The sequence below is a fragment of the Benincasa hispida genome, chromosome 5, assembly GCF_027475165.1.
Source record: "Benincasa hispida cultivar pf3 chromosome 5, pf3_genome.v1.1, whole genome shotgun sequence".
Lineage (NCBI taxonomy): Eukaryota > Viridiplantae > Streptophyta > Magnoliopsida > Cucurbitales > Cucurbitaceae > Benincasa > Benincasa hispida.
The window spans coordinates 10,671,286-10,690,609 of NC_143482.1; the positions used below are offsets into that span (position 1 = coordinate 10,671,286).

Sequence of the window (19,324 nt, forward strand, 5' to 3'; positions counted from 1 at the left end):
AGCTGCTTTGATTTTCTCAACAGTGGTATTAGAGCAACTTTGATTTTCTTTTTTCAACAGATTTTATTCATAACATCTCATACTAATCAGGTCAGTTGAAGCTATAAGCAAGTAAGGCGAACGCCTAAGACCCTCATTTTAGAAAGGCCTCATATTTTACATAATATTGGTATCTATTTAATTTAATTCTTAATGAAATTAAATTTAAAATATAACATAATATACTTATTTATTTTACATAAAATATTTATTATAATATTGAAAATACAAACTACCAAAAAATCTATAATGAATGGACTCATAAACTCTCCCAATCTTGATCAGCTGGCATTTCAAATTTATTAATCTTTTTATCTTTTTATTCATAATTCCTTTCAAATTTCCTTAAAAATCTCAATCATTAGTTTAACTCCCTAAAAAATCTCATAAGTTACGTTGACGACCTTTCATGTTTCTTTTATTTATTTATTTCAGAACTAAAACCCCTTATGATTCCCCTCCTAGCCTCACGAGTCCAAGTTTGGTTATCAGTTGCTAGAGCCGAAATCATTTCCTAACTCAATCCAGCTGCTTCAAAGTTTCAAGTCTTTTTCGTTCAAATTCATTTACCTTTTTTTGAAAAAAAATATTTCATATTATTGATCATTCAATATACTACTTATAGAATATTCTAATAGGACAATCAAAACGAAATTGATTGTCCTATTAAAATATTATATTATATAAAAAAAAGATAAATGCTTTTCCAAATGCATATATTGCTTATAGAATATTATTAACAATACCAGTAACGGTTGCTTCGGTTAAAAGAAGCTTTTCAAAATTAAGATTAATTGAATCTCATGTAAGGTCAACTATGTCGCAACAAAGATTAAATGGATTGATCACATTATCCATTGAAAATGATAGATTAATGAACCTAGATTATTAAAATTCAATACAAAATTTTGCATCTCACAAAATAAGAAAAATAAATTTTAGATAATATTTTTTATGTGAAGATCTCTCTATCAAAATTTTACCTAAAATCTTATATGATCTCGAGCTGTCCCAGATACTAATGCAAATGTTTCTATTTGTACAATGCTAATGAACATCTCCTTTTTCTACCAAGAGATGAAATGTCCTCTTATTACATGGGTGGCAAGAGCTTATCGAAAAGTAGGTTATTTTTTAAGATTAAAATAAAAAGAAAAGAGTTATCCGTTCAATATAATATTGATTGAATGCTGAAGCAATCAGATACTTTCATGAGTCCATATGTAAAGTCCAATTGAGGATAAGGATGATAGTTGAAAGTTGTTTGTTTTCATAAAATTTTGTCTTAAGAATTCATAAGGAAATTGAAATTAAATAATGGATTGAAAGAGCAGCAAACCAACAAGAAGTTGAAGGTATGGGATATTCAAGTGAATGAAGGATGGTAGAGACCCATCAACTCAAAGTCCAATCTTGTAGAAAAGACCCAATTACCATTTGGTCCTTAGGTGTTGAGCAATAAATCAATACCAAATAAAAAGGCTAAAATAACTCAAAATTCCATGGCCACAAATTAATATTACGCTTATCTGTATATAAAATTATTGGTATGACCCAAAAAAAAATGTGGTTTGTAGAGTTCAATTCGAATTTATATATATTTTTCGTATTTGATCTTTTAATTCTTGTTCTTAAATGTGTATGCCTAACTTAACGAAGGTAACACGTTGATGTTCTTGAAGTTGTGATTTGGTCTTCTAAAGTTTAGAGAATCTTTTTATGTTTGGAGAATCCTTTCTAAGTTCTTTAGTCTTAAATTTCTGGACTCTAAAATGAAAAGGAACTCTTCTATTTATAAAGTTCTCATATGTCATATGAATTGGGGGTGTTTAAAAAGTCCGACAATCCGAACTACCTTGATTACCAAACCAAAACTATAAGGACTGAGTTTAGTTAGTTTTGTTCTTGGATTGGGTTAAGTTGAACTTTTTCGATTTTTGTTTGGTTGGGTTGGGTCTCGGGTTGATTAAATAAAAATTCAAGTTGACCCAACTCAACTCGAATCTCACACAAACACACACACACATGCTTGCACACACACACACACACATATATATACTTCTATTTGTTTAAAGTTTGATTACATTGAGTTAATGAATTTTTAATGTTTTTCTTTTAAAATTGTTATGATGTTGTATTTGTTTAAAGTTTGTAATAAATACATAGATATTTGGTTTTTAACATTTAAATTTTATTAGATGAATTTACGTATTTTAAATTAATAAGGAAAAAAAAAGTAAGTTATAACTTGATAACCCAACCCAACCCAACCCGAATTTTATTTGGGTTGAGTTGAGTTGGGTTGGAGATTTTATTTGGTCTCTTGTGGTTGCTAACCCAACCAACTCGGGTTGGTCCAAAAAATACCCTCGTCCTTATCCAACCAAATCCATATATGCCCCTATGAATTTGAGTTTGGTTTGTTCATGAACTAACTAGATTTTTGGGTTTAGTTGACATTTGGGTTAAATTGAACCTAAGTCAATGGAATAATAAGGTATATGGCAATAATTACACTATCATTTGAAAAAATAGCAAAAGACAGGAATCTTTCTGAATTATAGTAAAACGCATGAATGTCACATGAGTCCAATTTTCTGAAATCTTAAAATGCTCTCATTGTCTCCTTTAATTGCAGTGTAATTAATTTAATATCTTTATTAATGAGATGTAATTATTTGCTCAACTTTATATCCTAGCAGACTTTTAACATCAATTAAGATCATCATTTCAAATGGATAATTTGCCATAAATCCTTGAATTTAATAGTTGTTTTGAGTTTTCGAATCAGATTCAATAGTTGTTTTGAATTTTCGAATCTTGTACATCAACTAATTTTCAAATCTTGTTTTGAAATTCAAAATATCATATTATAATAATTATCTTAATTAAAAGTTGTATTATATATTCTATTAATTTTAATCAAGTTTCAGGGTTTTAAATTATCTTGAATGTTATATTTATTATCCTTTTGTTTCAAACATAAAATATTCCTAGCTTTTTTCATCTTCTGTACTGAAGACTCTCTCTCTTCATGGCTATTCAATGATTAAAGTTTTGTTCAGTGGTAAGTGGGATGAAAATAATCACTATCCTGACTTCCAATTTATTGAAGTTTTTGTTGCTTTGAATACATTTTTTTTTTCAATTTTCATCTTCTTTTGCTAATTTTATTTTTTGTTCTCAATCGACGACAAGATTACTTTGGAGGCTTGACTTAATTGATAAAATCCGTACATAGATGAAAGGCTTGACTTAATCAACCATCGACGAAGAGTTACAAAGTCTTTCTTTCCAAAGTGATTTCTATCGAGTCATTGTATAAAGGTAGCCCAAACATATAAATGGTGTTGGTATTAACCAATTTTTTGCCTTGGGGATCTTAAATCCACACCTTGACAGATTCGATTAAGGAATACCATCGTTAAATATTGTTTGTTTCTCTTCTGTTCATGAGATCTCCACGATTGACATCAACAGCATATCATAATTGGTTAGTAATTTCAATTGACGTTTTTTAATTGAGATTTTCATACTCTAATCTAAATTAGTTTCTTTCTTCATGAATGCAATTATTTAGATAAAGTTTTTATACACTTTCTAAACTGTATTTTAGGTCTAGAACAAGAAAGAGTATTGTTACAGAATTTTGGATAAGTTCAAAAGCGATTTTGATGGTTTGGTTAATTGATTTTCAATTATAGTGTATTTGTTGGGCGTAGTTTGGAGACTAATTACAGTGTATTTGTAGGTGTCATAAATATCTCATAGAAGTACGCCAAAAACTTTCAAAAGACCTTTTATGACCATAAAACTCTCATCCAAATTACAACGTAACTAATTTTTTCTTTTGCACGTTTCTTTTATCCTATATCTTTATTTTCTCCTAAAATATCTCCCCTGTTTTAAATCATAAAATCATATTATTATTATTATTATTTTCAAATATCAAAACTAAACCATTTTTTTTCAAATATCATTTTATTTATTTGTTTTTATTTTTTAATCTTTTTTTCCAAATTATTTTATGTTTTTACATTTTGATTTTTTAATTAGTTTGAAAGACTTACAACCAAATATCATTTTTTTTAATTAGTTCAAAAAATTTAGAGTAAAGAATGAAGATGGACCAATCACATTAAAGTAGTAGGGTGGAGAAAATTATGGCTGTGATGATATATTCGATTCTATTCACGACAACGCCATTGTTAGGAATTGAGGTCGGCAATGAAGCCTGTGTTGGAGGAGTTGAGATAGAAGATGGAATTGGAGTGATCACTAGTGGCTCCGAAGGAGCAATAAATGATGCTGGTGGAGAAGAAGTCGAAGTCGAAGTCGAAGCTGATGATGAAGTATTGGTGAGAGGAGAGGGAGCCACGCCTGACGAAGCAAGGGATAAAGGTAGAATTCAAGTTGGAGGTATCACCATTGTTAGTGGATGAACCGATTTTGGAGAGGAATATGGCTGCAAATTGGTTGGAGAAGAGGTTGGTGTGGTACTCAGAGCATGGCCAACCGATAGTCTCTAGATGTTTGTTTTAATGACAATGTAATTACGAATATTTCTTAATATGTCAATTGCAATCTTATTTGTAACACTGAGGGTAGTTTAGATTTTACAAATTCATTTATTATTTTATTTTTAATTCGTTTTGCCATTTTTACCAATGAAATGTTGATTTGCTATTTTTACAAACAAACAGTTAAAATCTATCATCATTCTTCTTGTTAAAAACCACAACGAAAACACGTTGTTCATCAAGACCTCCAACTTTGGTATTTTATTTAAATTTGGGGTACATATCGACTCTTAATTAGTCTCTAATTTTGATATTAATTTGAGAAATGACGTGACGGATCAAAGTTAAGTTTTAAATTTCCATACCTAATTGTCATATTAAAAAAAGAAAAAAAAAACAGGAAGAAAAGAGAAAACAAAAGGAATAGAAATGAGAAATATAGAGAAAAAAATGTTGAAAATATTAGAATAGAAACTGATGGACCCATTTCCCATAACATGCAACATTGCAATTCCGACCACTTGTCAACCTCTTATTTTTTTTATAAGAAAATTCTCCCATTTTATTTTAATTTCAAAATTTTGTACACTATATTACAAATCTACAGCTCATTCTTTCATGTCTTTGTGTCATTTACTTTTGTTTTTCCACACCAGTTTTTGTATTTTGTATTTTATTATTTTTTTCTTAGACAAACTATAAAATTTGATTTATTTTTAAATGGCAAAGGTAAGGCCCACATATTAAATAGGAAACGAATAAAATTAGAATTATAATAGAAAATTTTTCAAAGATAGAAAAAATATTAAACTATTCACAAAAATAACAAAAAAAATATTAATAGATATCGATAGATTTCTATTAATTTTTATCACTAATAAATACTCGATTAAAATTTTGTTATTTTGTGTAAATAAATTTCTTTATTTCTTTTTATTTTTGAAAATCCTTCCTTATAATATTATATTTATATATGGGAGTGAGCTGAAAGATTGTACTTTTTCCGAAGCTGATGGTCACATGGATTAGGGCTGACACATTGGACCACACTTTGTTCTTCTTCAAATATATGTATTTTTTCTTTTTTCTCTATACCCTAAATTGGTTTTTTTTTTTTTTTTTTTTTTTTTTTAATATTCTTATTCTCTCTGCTCATCATTTAATGAATATACATTGTATCATCATATCATATGATGTATATTCCAATCCTCTCTATTTTTTTTTTAAGTTAAAGTTCCAAAATTTGTTTTGGTCGTGGCAACGATTTAGTCATATATTTTTTGAATTTATAATAATATAGTTTCTGAACTTTAACAAGTATTAGCTAATTAATGCTAATAAGATTATAATTAAGACTACGCTTTTACATAATCAAAATTGAGAATTATGTTTGATGAGGTTTTTCACGATAAGAACTATGTTGTTACAAATTTGAAAGTATATAGGTTAAATTGTTTCAAATTAAATTTGTGGACTAAATTGTTACCTTGTAAAATTGAAGGATTAAATTATTGGAAATGTACAAAGATTAAATCATTACAGATTAACGTTTAGAGACTAAACCGTCAACTTTATGAAAGTTCAGGAACTAAAAGTGTGATATTTAAATTGCATTTGGGATTGATTTTGAGACAAGTAGGAGTGATTATAAAAAAATCCTAACTGCTTTTTGTGTTTGGTAAAATAAATTATGATTAAATCCACTAAAATCATTTCTAAATTACAGACATATTTCATACCCTTTCTAATATCAGTTGAACTAGCTTTTAGATTCTCCTAAAACTAGATGCAATTTTTATAAAATTTAAGTTTTAATTTGATTATTTAAAATTAAGATTTATTTTATATATCTATTTAAAAAAATTATTTAGTAATTATAAATTAAAAAAAAATAATATCAAGTCTATTTTAGTTATTATATCTTAAAAACAGTAATTTATTATTTATTTACCAAACACCTGCAACCAATTTGTTCATGATTATAATTGAAATTTACCAAACACTAATACACTTCATACTACAACTAATTTTACAAAAGCTTCAATAATCCCAAACAAAACATTTAATTTATAACTGATATATGATTTGGATTTTCTTCTAAATCATCCAAACAAAATACTTGATATCCACTCATGACTCCGCTATTGATAATTCAATTTCCTATCTATGCAACGGTTGAACACAAAACGAACGAAAAAAACACTTCTTTATTTTCACGATTAAGTAGAACAAATGAGGTATGAAAATTTAAATCACCCGACAACTAACAAATGATAAGTATAGATGTCAATTAAGATTTGGTAATGAAATTAAGACCATCTAAAACACAACTTTTACTAAATTGTCCCTATACATATTTCTATATGGATCATTTGGTCCCCTCACACATTTCTATCTCTCTCTCTCTTCTGTACAAACTGCCCCAATGTTTTGGCACTTTCTATGATGATCTCAAGGACTAGAAAATACTATATATCAAGTAAAAGGGTTTTTTTTTTATTAAAAAAAAAATTCTTTTTTTATATGAAAAAAATGTAAAAAATAAAAATAAAAATAAAAATCAGAGGGATAGATAGATAGATAGAGCAATTCAATTCTGCCCCTCTCACGTGCAACCTTATATACTTCTTTCCTTTTACATTACCCTTTTAACAATTTTACAAATTTCTTCTTCCCATTCATCTCTTTCTCTCTACAAAACCAAAGGCAAAAGCTAAAGTCCTCAAGAAAGGAAGGAAAAAAAATGAGTCTTGATGCTCTTTCTTCCAATGACTTGTTCAACTTCATCATCTACGACACGATCTCCGCAACACCGGACGCCCTCCGTGACTCGTCGGAGAATAATACTTTACTCTCCGGCGACAAGTGCTCGAAACCCAATTCTCGAAAACGCCGACCGAGCGAGGCCCAATGCAACCCAACGACACCGGCGCAGCAAGGGAAGAAGAAGAGGAAGAGAAAAGCAAAGGTTTGCAAGAACAGAGAAGAAGCTGAAACACAAAGAATGACACACATTGCTGTTGAAAGGAACCGTCGTAAACAAATGAATGAACATCTTTCAGTCTTACGTTCACTCATGCCCGAATCCTATGTTCAAAGGGTTTGTTTTCTTCTACTTGTCTCTTTCATTTTTTTTAAATATAACTCTTTGTTAATTAATGCATGAGATTTGAATTAAAATTTCATAATTATATCATTAAATTCATAACCCCATTCTAATTTTTCAAGTTACTTCTTTTGCTCATATTTTCGTTAATTATTTAATCTAAAAATAGAATTCAATTATTATGATTTATTTTAAAGTTGAATTATTCATTTTTGTGAAAGGTTTGATTTTTTTTCCACCCTTTTGAAAGTAGCCTAGACCCATCACTATTACCAAAATAAAACCAAAAAGAAAAAAAAAAATCTTAATTTCTGCAAAAAAAAAAAAAAAAAAAAAAAAAAAAAGGCATCTCCTTCTAACCCTAGTCATTATTGCATGGCCTTAGTAAGAACTTAATTAAGGGTACTATATAATAATAGAGCATTTAATTAAATAATGATCACCTTGGTTTATATAAAAAACAAAATGCCAAAAAAATCAATAGAGAAAAGTAGGGTGCTTGGAATTGACAGATTCCATAGGAATCAGAGTTTGTATAAGTCCTAAAATCATGATAGTTTCCAATGCCTAGATGCTATTTCCTTCTATACATAGTATATTTTTTATTATCATTATTTTAACCTCTTGAATAAAAATTAAATAATAATATAAAGAAAAAAAATTGATTTTGAACTTTTTAGAATTGTGTCAGTCTAATCTTTAGAAAAAAGTTTCTAGCATGCAATTGAATATTAAGCCGACCACGTTAGAAACAAAATTAAATGTTCACAAACCTATTAATCTTTAACTTAGTGTCTTAATATTTTTTAAAAATATTTTTACTATAAATTAGCATTTTCAATAAAATTTAAAAAATATATATTCAAATATTCTACTTTCTTACCTAAAAGTTACCATTACTATTTAACGAATTTCGATACAAATTAATCTTGAGCCAGTAAATTTAAGATTTATTGAAAGTACAAAGACTAAGATTGAACAAACTCCAAAATATAGGACTAAGATGAAATTTTAACCAAACTAAAATTGAAAGTACATTTTTTTTTTTTTTGAAAAGCATTATTTCACTAGTTATTATAATAGTTTTATGTGTTTAACATTATGAAGGGTGACCAAGCATCCATAGTAGGTGGTGCAGTTGAGTTTGTGAAGGAATTGGAGCATCTTCTATCAACTTTAGAAGCCAAGAAGCTACAAATCTTACAACAAGAAGTAGATCATCATCAAGAACAAGAGATTAATGAAGATTTAAGGATGAGATTGAGAATGAATGAAAATAATAACAATAAGTTGTTTTCATTTGTAAGTTTGTTGATGCATAATTCAGATCAAAATAACTATTGTTCTCAATACTCAACCAAATACACATCAAAATCCAAGGCTTCTTCAGCTGATATTGAAGTTACTTTGATTGAAACTCATGCAAACCTTAGAATCCTCTCAACAAGAAGCCACAGACAACTCTTGAAGCTCATTGCTGGCTTGCAAGCTCTTCGTCTCACTATTCTTCATCTCAATCTTACTGATTTCCATCCATTGGTTCTTTACTCCATTAGCCTCAAGGTATTTTTCCTACCTAAACTTTCACCCGTGTTTTAGTTCCTGTGCTATTATTTTGTCACCTACTATCCACTAAAAAATTCTGGTCTTTCAACGGTACTTTTCAAAATGTGTGTGAGATACGAAACTTTAAGTATGTTAGTGTATTTACTGATAGTCACGACCTTTATTCAAAATAAAAGCATAAAAGTTCACGGTCTTTAACAGTTCAGAAACTAAAATGCGAGTTATAGTCCTTCAACTTCTATGGTGTCATGTCTATAAACAACCATTTTAGTTCCTGCATTTTAACAGCTTTGGTCCTTGAACTTTCAAAATGTTAGTATACTTCCTGAAAGTTGTCTTTTCCAAAATAGAATAAACTTACAGTTTAGGATGAGAATGAAATTTCAACTCATAATATATGACTTATGACATTTTGATGAAATGGGCAATTAAATAATCTAATGATAATGCAGGTTGAAGAAGGATGCCAATTGAGATCAGTAGATGACATAGCAGCAGCAGCACATCATATGGTGAGAATAATTGAGGAAGAAGCTGTTTTATGTTAAAATGTAAACAATTCAAAAAAAAGAAAAAAGAAAAAAAGCTAAGAAGTTTGAAAAATGGAATCAACCAAACCATTAAAATGCCAAGTTCTCTATGTGTGTGTATGTGGCTTGGTTTGATGCAATTTGTAAATGAATGTGTTTTTATGTAAGTTGATTATTGTTTTGTAGCTATCAAAGGTTTGTCTTTGTATGCTTTAGTTTCTTTTTTTCTTGAGACCACAGAAAAGGAAGAGAGGGACAGATGATAAGAAAAAGTTGTCAAAGGGATTGGCTTGGATTCATCTCTTTCTTCCAATGCATTTCATTTCCACTCCCTCTCTTCCTTTTTCATACAACTTTTCACCTCCAAAGTTAGTTAGGGTTTTCTTTTTTTTTTTGGGTAATTTTGTTTATGTTCTTAGTGACCCACAAACCTAAATATTGAATTGATTTCTTTTTGGGAATTGAAGGTAAAAAGTCAATGTCCAAAGTAATTAACGCAATTGAAAAGGAGGGATTTGTTCATAATAACAATGAAACAAATGAGGGTAAAATGTGAATATGGTAATTTAAGATGCTTGCAATCACACTCCTTATTCAATTGTTCTAGAATGTATACTTTTATTCATATATCATTAATAAAGTGTAACAATGTATATTTAAATTGTGTTATATGAACAATACAATAGTCCTTCCTAATTCACTATTTGTAATTGGAAACAACTTAGGGTGCAAATGTCACACGCCAAAGGGCTAAGAGATCGTGAGTTACATCCATGGTGGCCACCTACTTAGGATGTATGATCTACGAGTTTATTTTACACCCAAACGTTGTAAGATCAGATGAATTGTCCCGTAAGATTAGTCTAGATGCACATAAGTTGATGCACACACTCACAGATAAAAAAAAAAGAAAAAAAAAAACTAAGTCATCTAATTATTAGGCTACATCATACTACTAGATGTACTTTTCATACACTGGTCACTTCCAATGTCTAATATGTTACTACTTATGAATAACTGTAACCTGATATTTTATCAAGCTTTTGAGTTTTGTTGAGATTGAGACCTAAACTTAGCTAACTCCCTTATCTTATTTGAGTCAGGCTATCTACTACCTTGAAGGCTTGAAGTGACAAGCCTTCTAGTCTCACGTATATAGCTGGGTTCCATACTAGTATCTTCATATCACAACTTTGTTGCCTTGGTTGATACTACCTGGTTGAATTATGTTTGAACTATAGGGGTATCCATCGGTCTGTCAAAGTTTAGGAAAAACGAATTTGGACGGGCCGACTATTTTTTTACAACCAAAAATCGACACCAACCAACAATGGCATAAAACCGACCGACTAATGTCAGTTCAGTCGGATCGGGTTTGGATCCATTTATGCTCACCCCTAGTTGATAATAATTTTAAAAATCTCAACGATGACTCTAAATTTTTTGAATGCCTAACTGCTTCCAAAACATATTTAAACAGTTAAAAAAAATTGAGAACAAACTAGGTGTATTATTCATGTAGAAAGAAATCTTGAAGATGATGATGAGAATCATGAGAGAGCAATCCCTTTCCCTCTCATATGGCCACAGTGTGATACAATTATTGGGAAAAAGAAATGACATGCATATATACTTTTTAGCATTGAACAGAGAAAAAGCTGCAGCTAAAAGGGTTTATTTAAATTGTGCCATTCGATGCACAATTTTGTTTTTATTATTCCTATTTTCTTCTCATCATCACCCTTTCCTGTTTTGTTTCTTTATACACATCCTTCTGTATTTTAATTAATTCTCCTGTCTTCTTCTCTACCAATATTATCCCTCAAGTCAATTATAATTTACTTCACAAGTTGGGAGACAGAGAAAGAGAGAGAAAGATCTTGTAATAATCTCCATAGAAGCAATGCAAAGGCAGTCAAATAATTGATGGAAGAAGAAAAATATCGGTGCATCAGACATACTTGTGACAGTTGAATGATAAAGAAAAAGCCAGGGATGATCTTTTCTTTCACTAAAACCCATAAATAACCATAAAGGGAAATCATTGAAAGCAGCTAAACAACTCACATGGTGTATGTTCATTTCTTAAAATCCTCTGGTGTGGTGTTCCTCATCAAAACTGCAAATCATTCTGATTCTTTGTTGTAAAATTTCAGACAGGGGCAATTCCCCTGTGTTCTCTTCCATGCTTGGAGAAAGAAAATCTTCCACTTGAAAATGATCTCTTCATTGAAACAGGACTCATCACACACTGCAAGATTCTGTTTCTATGACTTGACCTGCCGTCTTCTCCCAATGAATGTTTAGATGATCCAACATCACCTGAACTTCCTGCTTCATCAATATCTCCAAACTCATGTTCATTTAAACGTAGAACATCCGCGATAATAGTATGGTTTTGGCTGCAATGATCCATTGAAATTGACCTTCTAATTTGCTGCAATCTTCCATCTCTAAGCTCAATGATAGTATCTCTTTTCTCCAGATTTCCAAGGTCACTTAAAGCGCGAATTGAGCTTTTCGCACAATTACTTCCTTGCATTGCATCTTCATTCCTGAAACTTCGTCCAGAATCCTGTGAAGCAGCCTCATGGTCATTTGCCTGAGAAGTCTCTGGCATGGTCTCATTAGTTATGGGATGTGCAGCTCTTGGAGGGAGTTGAATTGGAGAAGTGGCATTGATAGAAACGATATTAGCACGACATAACGGACAATTGGAGTGTGATTTAAGCCAAGTATCAATGCATTGAAGATGAAAAGCATGGCTGCATTTAGGCAACAACCTAAGGCTCTCATCTTCTTGAAACTCACTAAGGCAAACAGAGCAATCAGAGCCTTCAACCAACCCATCTCCTCTCTTGTACTTGCAAACCGTAATGGACTTGATAAGTGCTTCATCCAAGCCAGCTGTGGCAATATGCCATGGCTCATGAAGTGTTGGGTTGTGATTATCTTCATATTCCTCACTTGGGTCATGATTTCCAGTTCCAGATAAGCGATTTGTGTTGCCACAGTACTTTGAAATGATAGTGTAATAGCTTATAAGAAGGAAAGCACTGGCCAGAATTCCAATAATTGCAATAATAAGAGGTGAAAATTTTGGGCCTGAATTATCATCTGGAAACTCCAAGGGTGGTGGAGGTGAAAACATGATATAGCACCACTGAGGACAATATACACTACAGAAACCTTGAGAGCAATCTTTGTTGCTCATATATGGTATCCAAGTTTTAGGGCTGCTATAAGACCCTGACCCCATCAATGTTCTAGGAAAATTAATCGACTATTACAAATTACAATCAACCCTCCAATGAAACAGGAGAGAATTCCAGAGAAACAGGTGATTTCTAACTAATTAGTACAACACAGATCAAATGCTTCCCCGGAATCCACGAAACTGTTCGGTGTGGCATTTTATCAAACAGTTGGGGGACGGAGACAACAGAAACAAGTGTTTAGAAGGAATATGTTAGAAACAAGCACAATATTACCTGAAGATCGCACTCCAATTGCACAGACCTGAAAAACTGATGAAAAAACAAACAATCAGAACAAAAAGATTAATGGGTTAGAAGGAAGAAAGAAAAGGGGGGGAAGCAGAGGATAATGTAAATGAAAATGGGTAATGTTGGGTATCTCTATCTTTTTCTTTCTTTCTCGTTGGTTGTTCTTCATTATCTTTATCTTTCTTTTTCTGTGAGTTGCTTTTGGGAAAAACAGTTTGTTGACTAAGGGTGATGATGCTGGTGGGGGAATTTATTAAAGTAATGAATGCTTTATGGTATGGTTGAAGCTTAGTTTGAGACTGAAAGGGAGGGATTTTCATGGGAGAGTTCTTCCAAGTTTCAACTTTTTTTACAAAGAAAGAAGAGAGAGTGATTCATTCATGAATAGCATACATAAAAGAAGCACTAAAATTGGTTATTTGCTCAGTCATTTCGGCCGTCAAAGTTGGTAAAGCAATTTCAGTGTTTGTATCAAAAAGCCCCAAACATTGTCTTGTCTATGTGTCTATTTAATTATCAACTAACAACTTTTTTCTTTTTTATTTATTTATTTATTTATTTTTTCGATTATGCTCGTGAACTTTGGAATTGTTTTGGTTATTACATCATTTTTTTTTTCATATCGCAGAAATTTTTTGCATAATTAATTTTTACATAATCAGTTACTATGTCAATTTACATGAATGATGTTGTAAATGATATTACGCATGTCTTTCATTTTTACACCAGTCGTATTAATTTTTATCTTATTTTATTAGAAATTATTCGAGGGTATTTTTTATAAAACAAAATTCAATATTTATGTGTAAAAATGAATTTTTCCAAGTCAAGGAAAATAATTGAAATTTACCTCTAAAACTCTTTCCAAAATTCAAAGAGTATTTTTTATGTAATTTCTTCTTTTCTAATTTCTATTATAGTTTTTTTTATTAAAAAATGGTCAAATTACAACTTGTTCCTTCTTCAAGAATGATCTCCAAATTAAAATATCTCTAAAGCTTCATTTGATAATCATTTGATTGTTTATTTTTTGTTTTTTTAAATTAAGCTTAAAAATTCTACTTCTACATTTATTATTATTACTTTTTTTGAGAATCTACATATTGAATTCTTTATTTTGTTATCTACTTTTTAAGAGTGTTTTTAAAATTAAACAAAAAGATTTGAAAACTAAAAAAATATAGAGTTTTTAAAAACATGTTTTTTTTTTTTAATTTCGACTAAGAATTCAAATGTTTAGTTTTATTTTTATAATATTCAAATATTTAATTATAAAATATGAAAACTGTGATAAAAATAGTAAGAAAATAAGCCTAATTTTTAAAAGTAAACTTTCTAACTCCATAAGTTTAGCACTTCCATGCTACCATGCTTAAATCTATCATTTACCTAATGTTTAATCAAAATAATTAATGTGCTAAATGATCCAAACAAATAAATAGTTTGCTATGTAAGTTTTACATGGATGAAAATGATGGCAAAAGCCTATTAGACATAATTTTGTCTAATATTGAAAATTTAGACCGTTATTAGAAACCTTTTCAATTACAAAACTTTATTTATAAGCTCAATTTATAAATGCGCACAAAAAAAAAAATCAAAATTCGACCAAAATCAACAATTGCACTTGAAAATTTGACTATTGGCCTCTACGATAGTAATTAATTAGTGTCTTATCTACTGAACTATATTCAAATTGTCAGAATTTAACTATTGTTCTACATCGAAAAAAAAATTAAAAAAAAAAAGATAAAGAAGGAAAGTAGTCATAAGAGATTCTAACTATGTTATGTTCTTTCATCCATCCCATCTTAAAAGGAATAAAAATATTTGAGTAGTTGAAGGTATACCAAAAGCTCTCAAAATTGTCAAAAGAACTATTTTTCAAAGAAATATACAAACAATAATGATAATGTAAAGAGAACCTTATGACTTAGTTGTAAAGGAACTTCATGTAAAATTCTTCTATTTCATAATGCATCTCAAAGGCCATTTTGTGGACCTTAGAAAATTTCCTTTTTATGTATGGCATTAGAGAAGAGAATATATTCAGCCAATACACACAATAAGGCTAAACTTTAAAGCCTACTTCAATTTATATAATAATAATAATTTATTACCAAATCGAATATAGCTCAAATGACATCTGAGTGTGTTAGAAACTAAGAGAATCAAATGACATTATTTCTTTTAGAAGGAATTTTGATTGGATTAACTATTCAACGGGTTTGTTAATGAAGTATTAAGGGAGAATAATTGGTGGGGTGTAAAGAATGAAAGTGATTTATGAGCATGAAAGCAAAGGTGGGAGGGTCAAAAAGTACTTTTTGACTAGAGAGAAAAAGGAGTTAAGGAGAAGTGGGGTTTGTGTGAATTTTAAATAGAGCTTTCTTTTGTGTAGTGTGCTTTGGCTATCACCTTCTCTGAATCTTGGACCATTTTCAACATCTCAAAACATACCCTTTCTTTTTGACTTTTAATAGAGAGTGAGATTCTACTTTGATTGTTTGAGTGTTCATTAAGAAACATATACCATAGGAACATTTGATATGTCACAATGAATGGAGGGAAATGGACATTCTGAATTCTTTCTTTTTTCCCCATATCTACTCATTCGAAGGAATACCATTTGACTAAAATCATTTATTTTTCCCGAATGTCTTTTAAGTTTCAAATGTTCATAGTTGGATCGAGTTGAGTTAGAGACTCTTTTTAGACTTTGACTTAACTAAGAGTGGATCTAATTATAATTTGTAGGATTATATTATGCACAAAAGCCGTTTTATTCCATAGCAAATGGCTAGATTACAATGATCATCGTAAAAAATGCCTACATATTTGAAATATTAGTCAAGGAGTTTCTTAGAAAACATGGAAGTACTTTTTTATTCTAATAGTGTTTTACCACGTTTGCACGTGTATTTTAATTTTAACAAATTCAAAATAGATATATATATATATTTTTAATAATTTGGATAAAATATGTTTTTAATATATTTTTTAATAATTTGGATAAAATATGTTTTTAATATATAAGATTCATTTTTAAGGTAATTTTCAAAAATAAAAAAATAAAGAAACCTATTTACATAATAAAATAGTAAAATTTAATCTTAGATGGTGATGGAAGTCTATCGTAATTTTTTTTTTTTACTATTTTTGTAAATAGCTTGACACTTTTTTTTTTTTAACTATGAAAATGTTTCTTCATTTTATATGTTTTTATAATATATGATTATTTAATTGTTAACTGGCTCATATGATTATAATCTTAATCTAAATAATTTACTAATAATTATTCATTAATTTAATAACTAAAAATGGGAAGTTTATTAAAATAAATATTAAATTTATGGAGAAAATATCTCATTTTTAAATTACCATATTTTCCCAAATATCCAAACAAAACCCAAAACTTTGTTATATTATTCAATTTCTATTGAAACTAAGTCATGAAGTTAGTTCATCTCTGCCTCGTCATTGGGGCCAAGCCAGGCCAACCCAAAGCATTAACCAAAGGCCTAAGCCCAAGCCCTACAAGCTTCAAAGCACTATTTGAGTTGGGTTCAGGCTGGCCCAACCTCTTAGACAAAAGCCCATAATCCATTCCATAGACTTTATTGGATGGGCCAAAATTGGACTGGTTTGGAATGATCATTTGGATTGGGCTTGAATTGACCCTTTGAATAAATCTATTATTTTCTATTTTATTTTATTTTAAATTTAAAAATAATCTTAAAAGCTTATTTATAGAGTTTGGAACCTTTCTCATATTTCAAATTTTCCAATGTGGGATAAAAAATAGTGATTATTCCATGATTTTTCATTTCTCAACTCCCACCCACCCTATTAACACACATTTAATCCATTTCTTATTTCTTACTTTTTTATTGTTTGCAACTCAATTTCATTAATTTTCTTTTATTGGTAATTTCCTTACCTATGCATGTGCAAATGAAAATTACTTGGTTGTTGAATTGATTTTTTTTCTGGTAGTTATAAAGTTATTACTCTTTATAAATTAGTATTAATAATTATATATAAAAATATATGTTACATTAGATTAAACTTTTGGTTCAGTCTGATAGGCTAATCCAAATACGACCCAAATTGGCTGGCCATGTGCCGACCAAATTTAGAAAAAATAGATTCATATCCAATTCAATTTATGAAATAGTCAGATTAGACCAAGCTGGTCAATTGTTGACCTTGAGTTGGGCTTAGGTCAAACATTGGGCCCAATGATGAGACTGAGGTTCACCTTTCTACTTAATTGCAAATGACTTTTTGAAAAATATTTCACTAATTTTTTGAACGCTCAATCAATTGAAACCACCATGACTGCACCTTTTGATGTTTACACTTCTTTGTTCAACACCCAAGGTTGCTCTGATATCATTTGTTAGGGACAATAGACCTCCAGATATCTTCACAGTGGTATGATATTGTCCACTTTGAGCATAAACCGTTATGACTTTACTTTTGGTTTCACCTAAAAGGCCTCATACATTTGAAGATAGTCACCTTCTCTTATATACCAATGACCATTACTTATCTAGCTAATGTAAGTCTTTTATTGTTAGGAATGACCCACATATACCTTAGGCCCAAGGCCCACAAAAGAACATGGGAGTTACACTTATCACTTATCCCACATTGGAGAATTAAGGAGTAATTAGAGGGTATATATATATGACCACTTTTTGTTTGGTTTCATGCCCTAAAACTCGTAGATAGTAAATGTAACATTTGACATATCATTAATAAAGTATTATTAATGTTTATTACAATAAATAGTTATTGTTTATCTTGTATTTATCTTGCCTAAATAACCTTAATCCAATAAACTACATCATACAACCCACTTTGTATTTGATACAAATGCAATGATCCAATTCCTTGATAGAATTCACTCATTCTTAAATAGATGAGTGTTCCATTAAGTGGTTTCATCTAGCTAGAGGTAAAAAGGTAATTTGATCCAACTGAGTGTTCCATTAGATGGTTTCATCTAGTCTTGAACAAAGGTCCTTACTCTCTCACTAGCCTGTAAATAACTATTAAATAAGTATGTAAAGGTAACCTAGAGGTAAAACGGTAATTTGATCCAACTGCCGTTACAAACACTCGTGAAGGACAAACATATCTATAGTGACAAGGATGCAGTTGTGGAAATATTGATTAACTGTTTAATCATTTAATCTCATACCGTTGGAGTTACATTATAATATAAAGTTTATATTTTCATTAAACTATCTAATATAAATCTATTTTGAATTTGATTCAAAAATTAATTTAAGAGAGAATTAAATATTCGAAGGAGTTCAAATATTAATTTTAATATGAACCGAGTTCATATTAAAACTATAGGTTAAAATTATTGTGCATTAGATGCACATTAAAACTATAAGATATGAGAGAAAGATAATTGAATGTGATTCAATTATAGGATTAAATTAAATATCATATATTTAATTTAATGATTAATTAATTATTTAATTTAATTTAATTTAGTTTAATAAATTAAATCAAAACTATGGGTTATGTGGGAGATGTTCATTTAAATCATATTTAAATGAAATAATGAATTAAATATTGATGTAAATAATTAATTGATTAATTGTTTTAATTAATCTAATCAAATCAATTTAATTTATTTAAATTAAATTAATGATTAGTTAAAGTAACTGGTCTCTCACATGTGGAAGGCTGAACTTGGTATTCTCTCTTCCCCTAACCAAATGCCACACGTTGAAGGAAGGTTTTTTTTTTTTTTTTTTTTAATTTTTTTATTCTTCCTTCATTATTCTTGTTAAGGGGTGGGTCTAAAAAGGAATCAGCTCTAAGTTTTTCATTGTCTAAGTGGTTTTTCTTTTTTCTTTTTTCTTTTTTTAAAGGAGTTTTTTTCCTCAAAGAAAAGACTCCCACAAGTCTTCTATTTTCAATCCTAAGAGAATACCGGTGAAACCATAGTGATGGTGTTTCTTGGATTGAAGAGATTGTGATCTTGGTGCATTGCTGAGAAGAATTAGTGAAGCCCTCCAAAGTCACAACGTA

The 19,324-nt window shown here is 29.7% G+C and overlaps 2 protein-coding genes across 2 annotated transcripts; one reads left to right on the plus strand and one right to left on the minus strand.

Annotated features, from left to right (window-relative positions):
• The first annotated feature begins 7,053 nt into the window (after positions 1 to 7,053).
• On the plus strand, positions 7,054 to 9,976 carry LOC120077749 (transcription factor bHLH71-like). The gene is made up of 3 exons (XM_039031741.2): positions 7,054 to 7,659; positions 8,773 to 9,228; positions 9,684 to 9,976. Exons 1-3 carry the CDS (start codon positions 7,303 to 7,305, stop codon positions 9,777 to 9,779), a joined length of 909 nt encoding a protein of 302 aa, XP_038887669.2. The 5' UTR covers positions 7,054 to 7,302; the 3' UTR covers positions 9,780 to 9,976.
• Positions 8,937 to 13,674, minus strand: LOC120077748 (E3 ubiquitin-protein ligase Os04g0590900-like). The gene is made up of 2 exons (XM_039031740.2): positions 11,829 to 13,674; positions 8,937 to 9,241 (listed from the first exon to the last, which is right to left on the minus strand). Exon 1 carries the CDS (start codon positions 13,018 to 13,020, stop codon positions 11,914 to 11,916), a length of 1,107 nt encoding a protein of 368 aa, XP_038887668.1. The 5' UTR covers positions 13,021 to 13,674; the 3' UTR covers positions 8,937 to 9,241; positions 11,829 to 11,913.
• Positions 13,675 to 19,324: the final 5,650 nt, after the last annotated feature.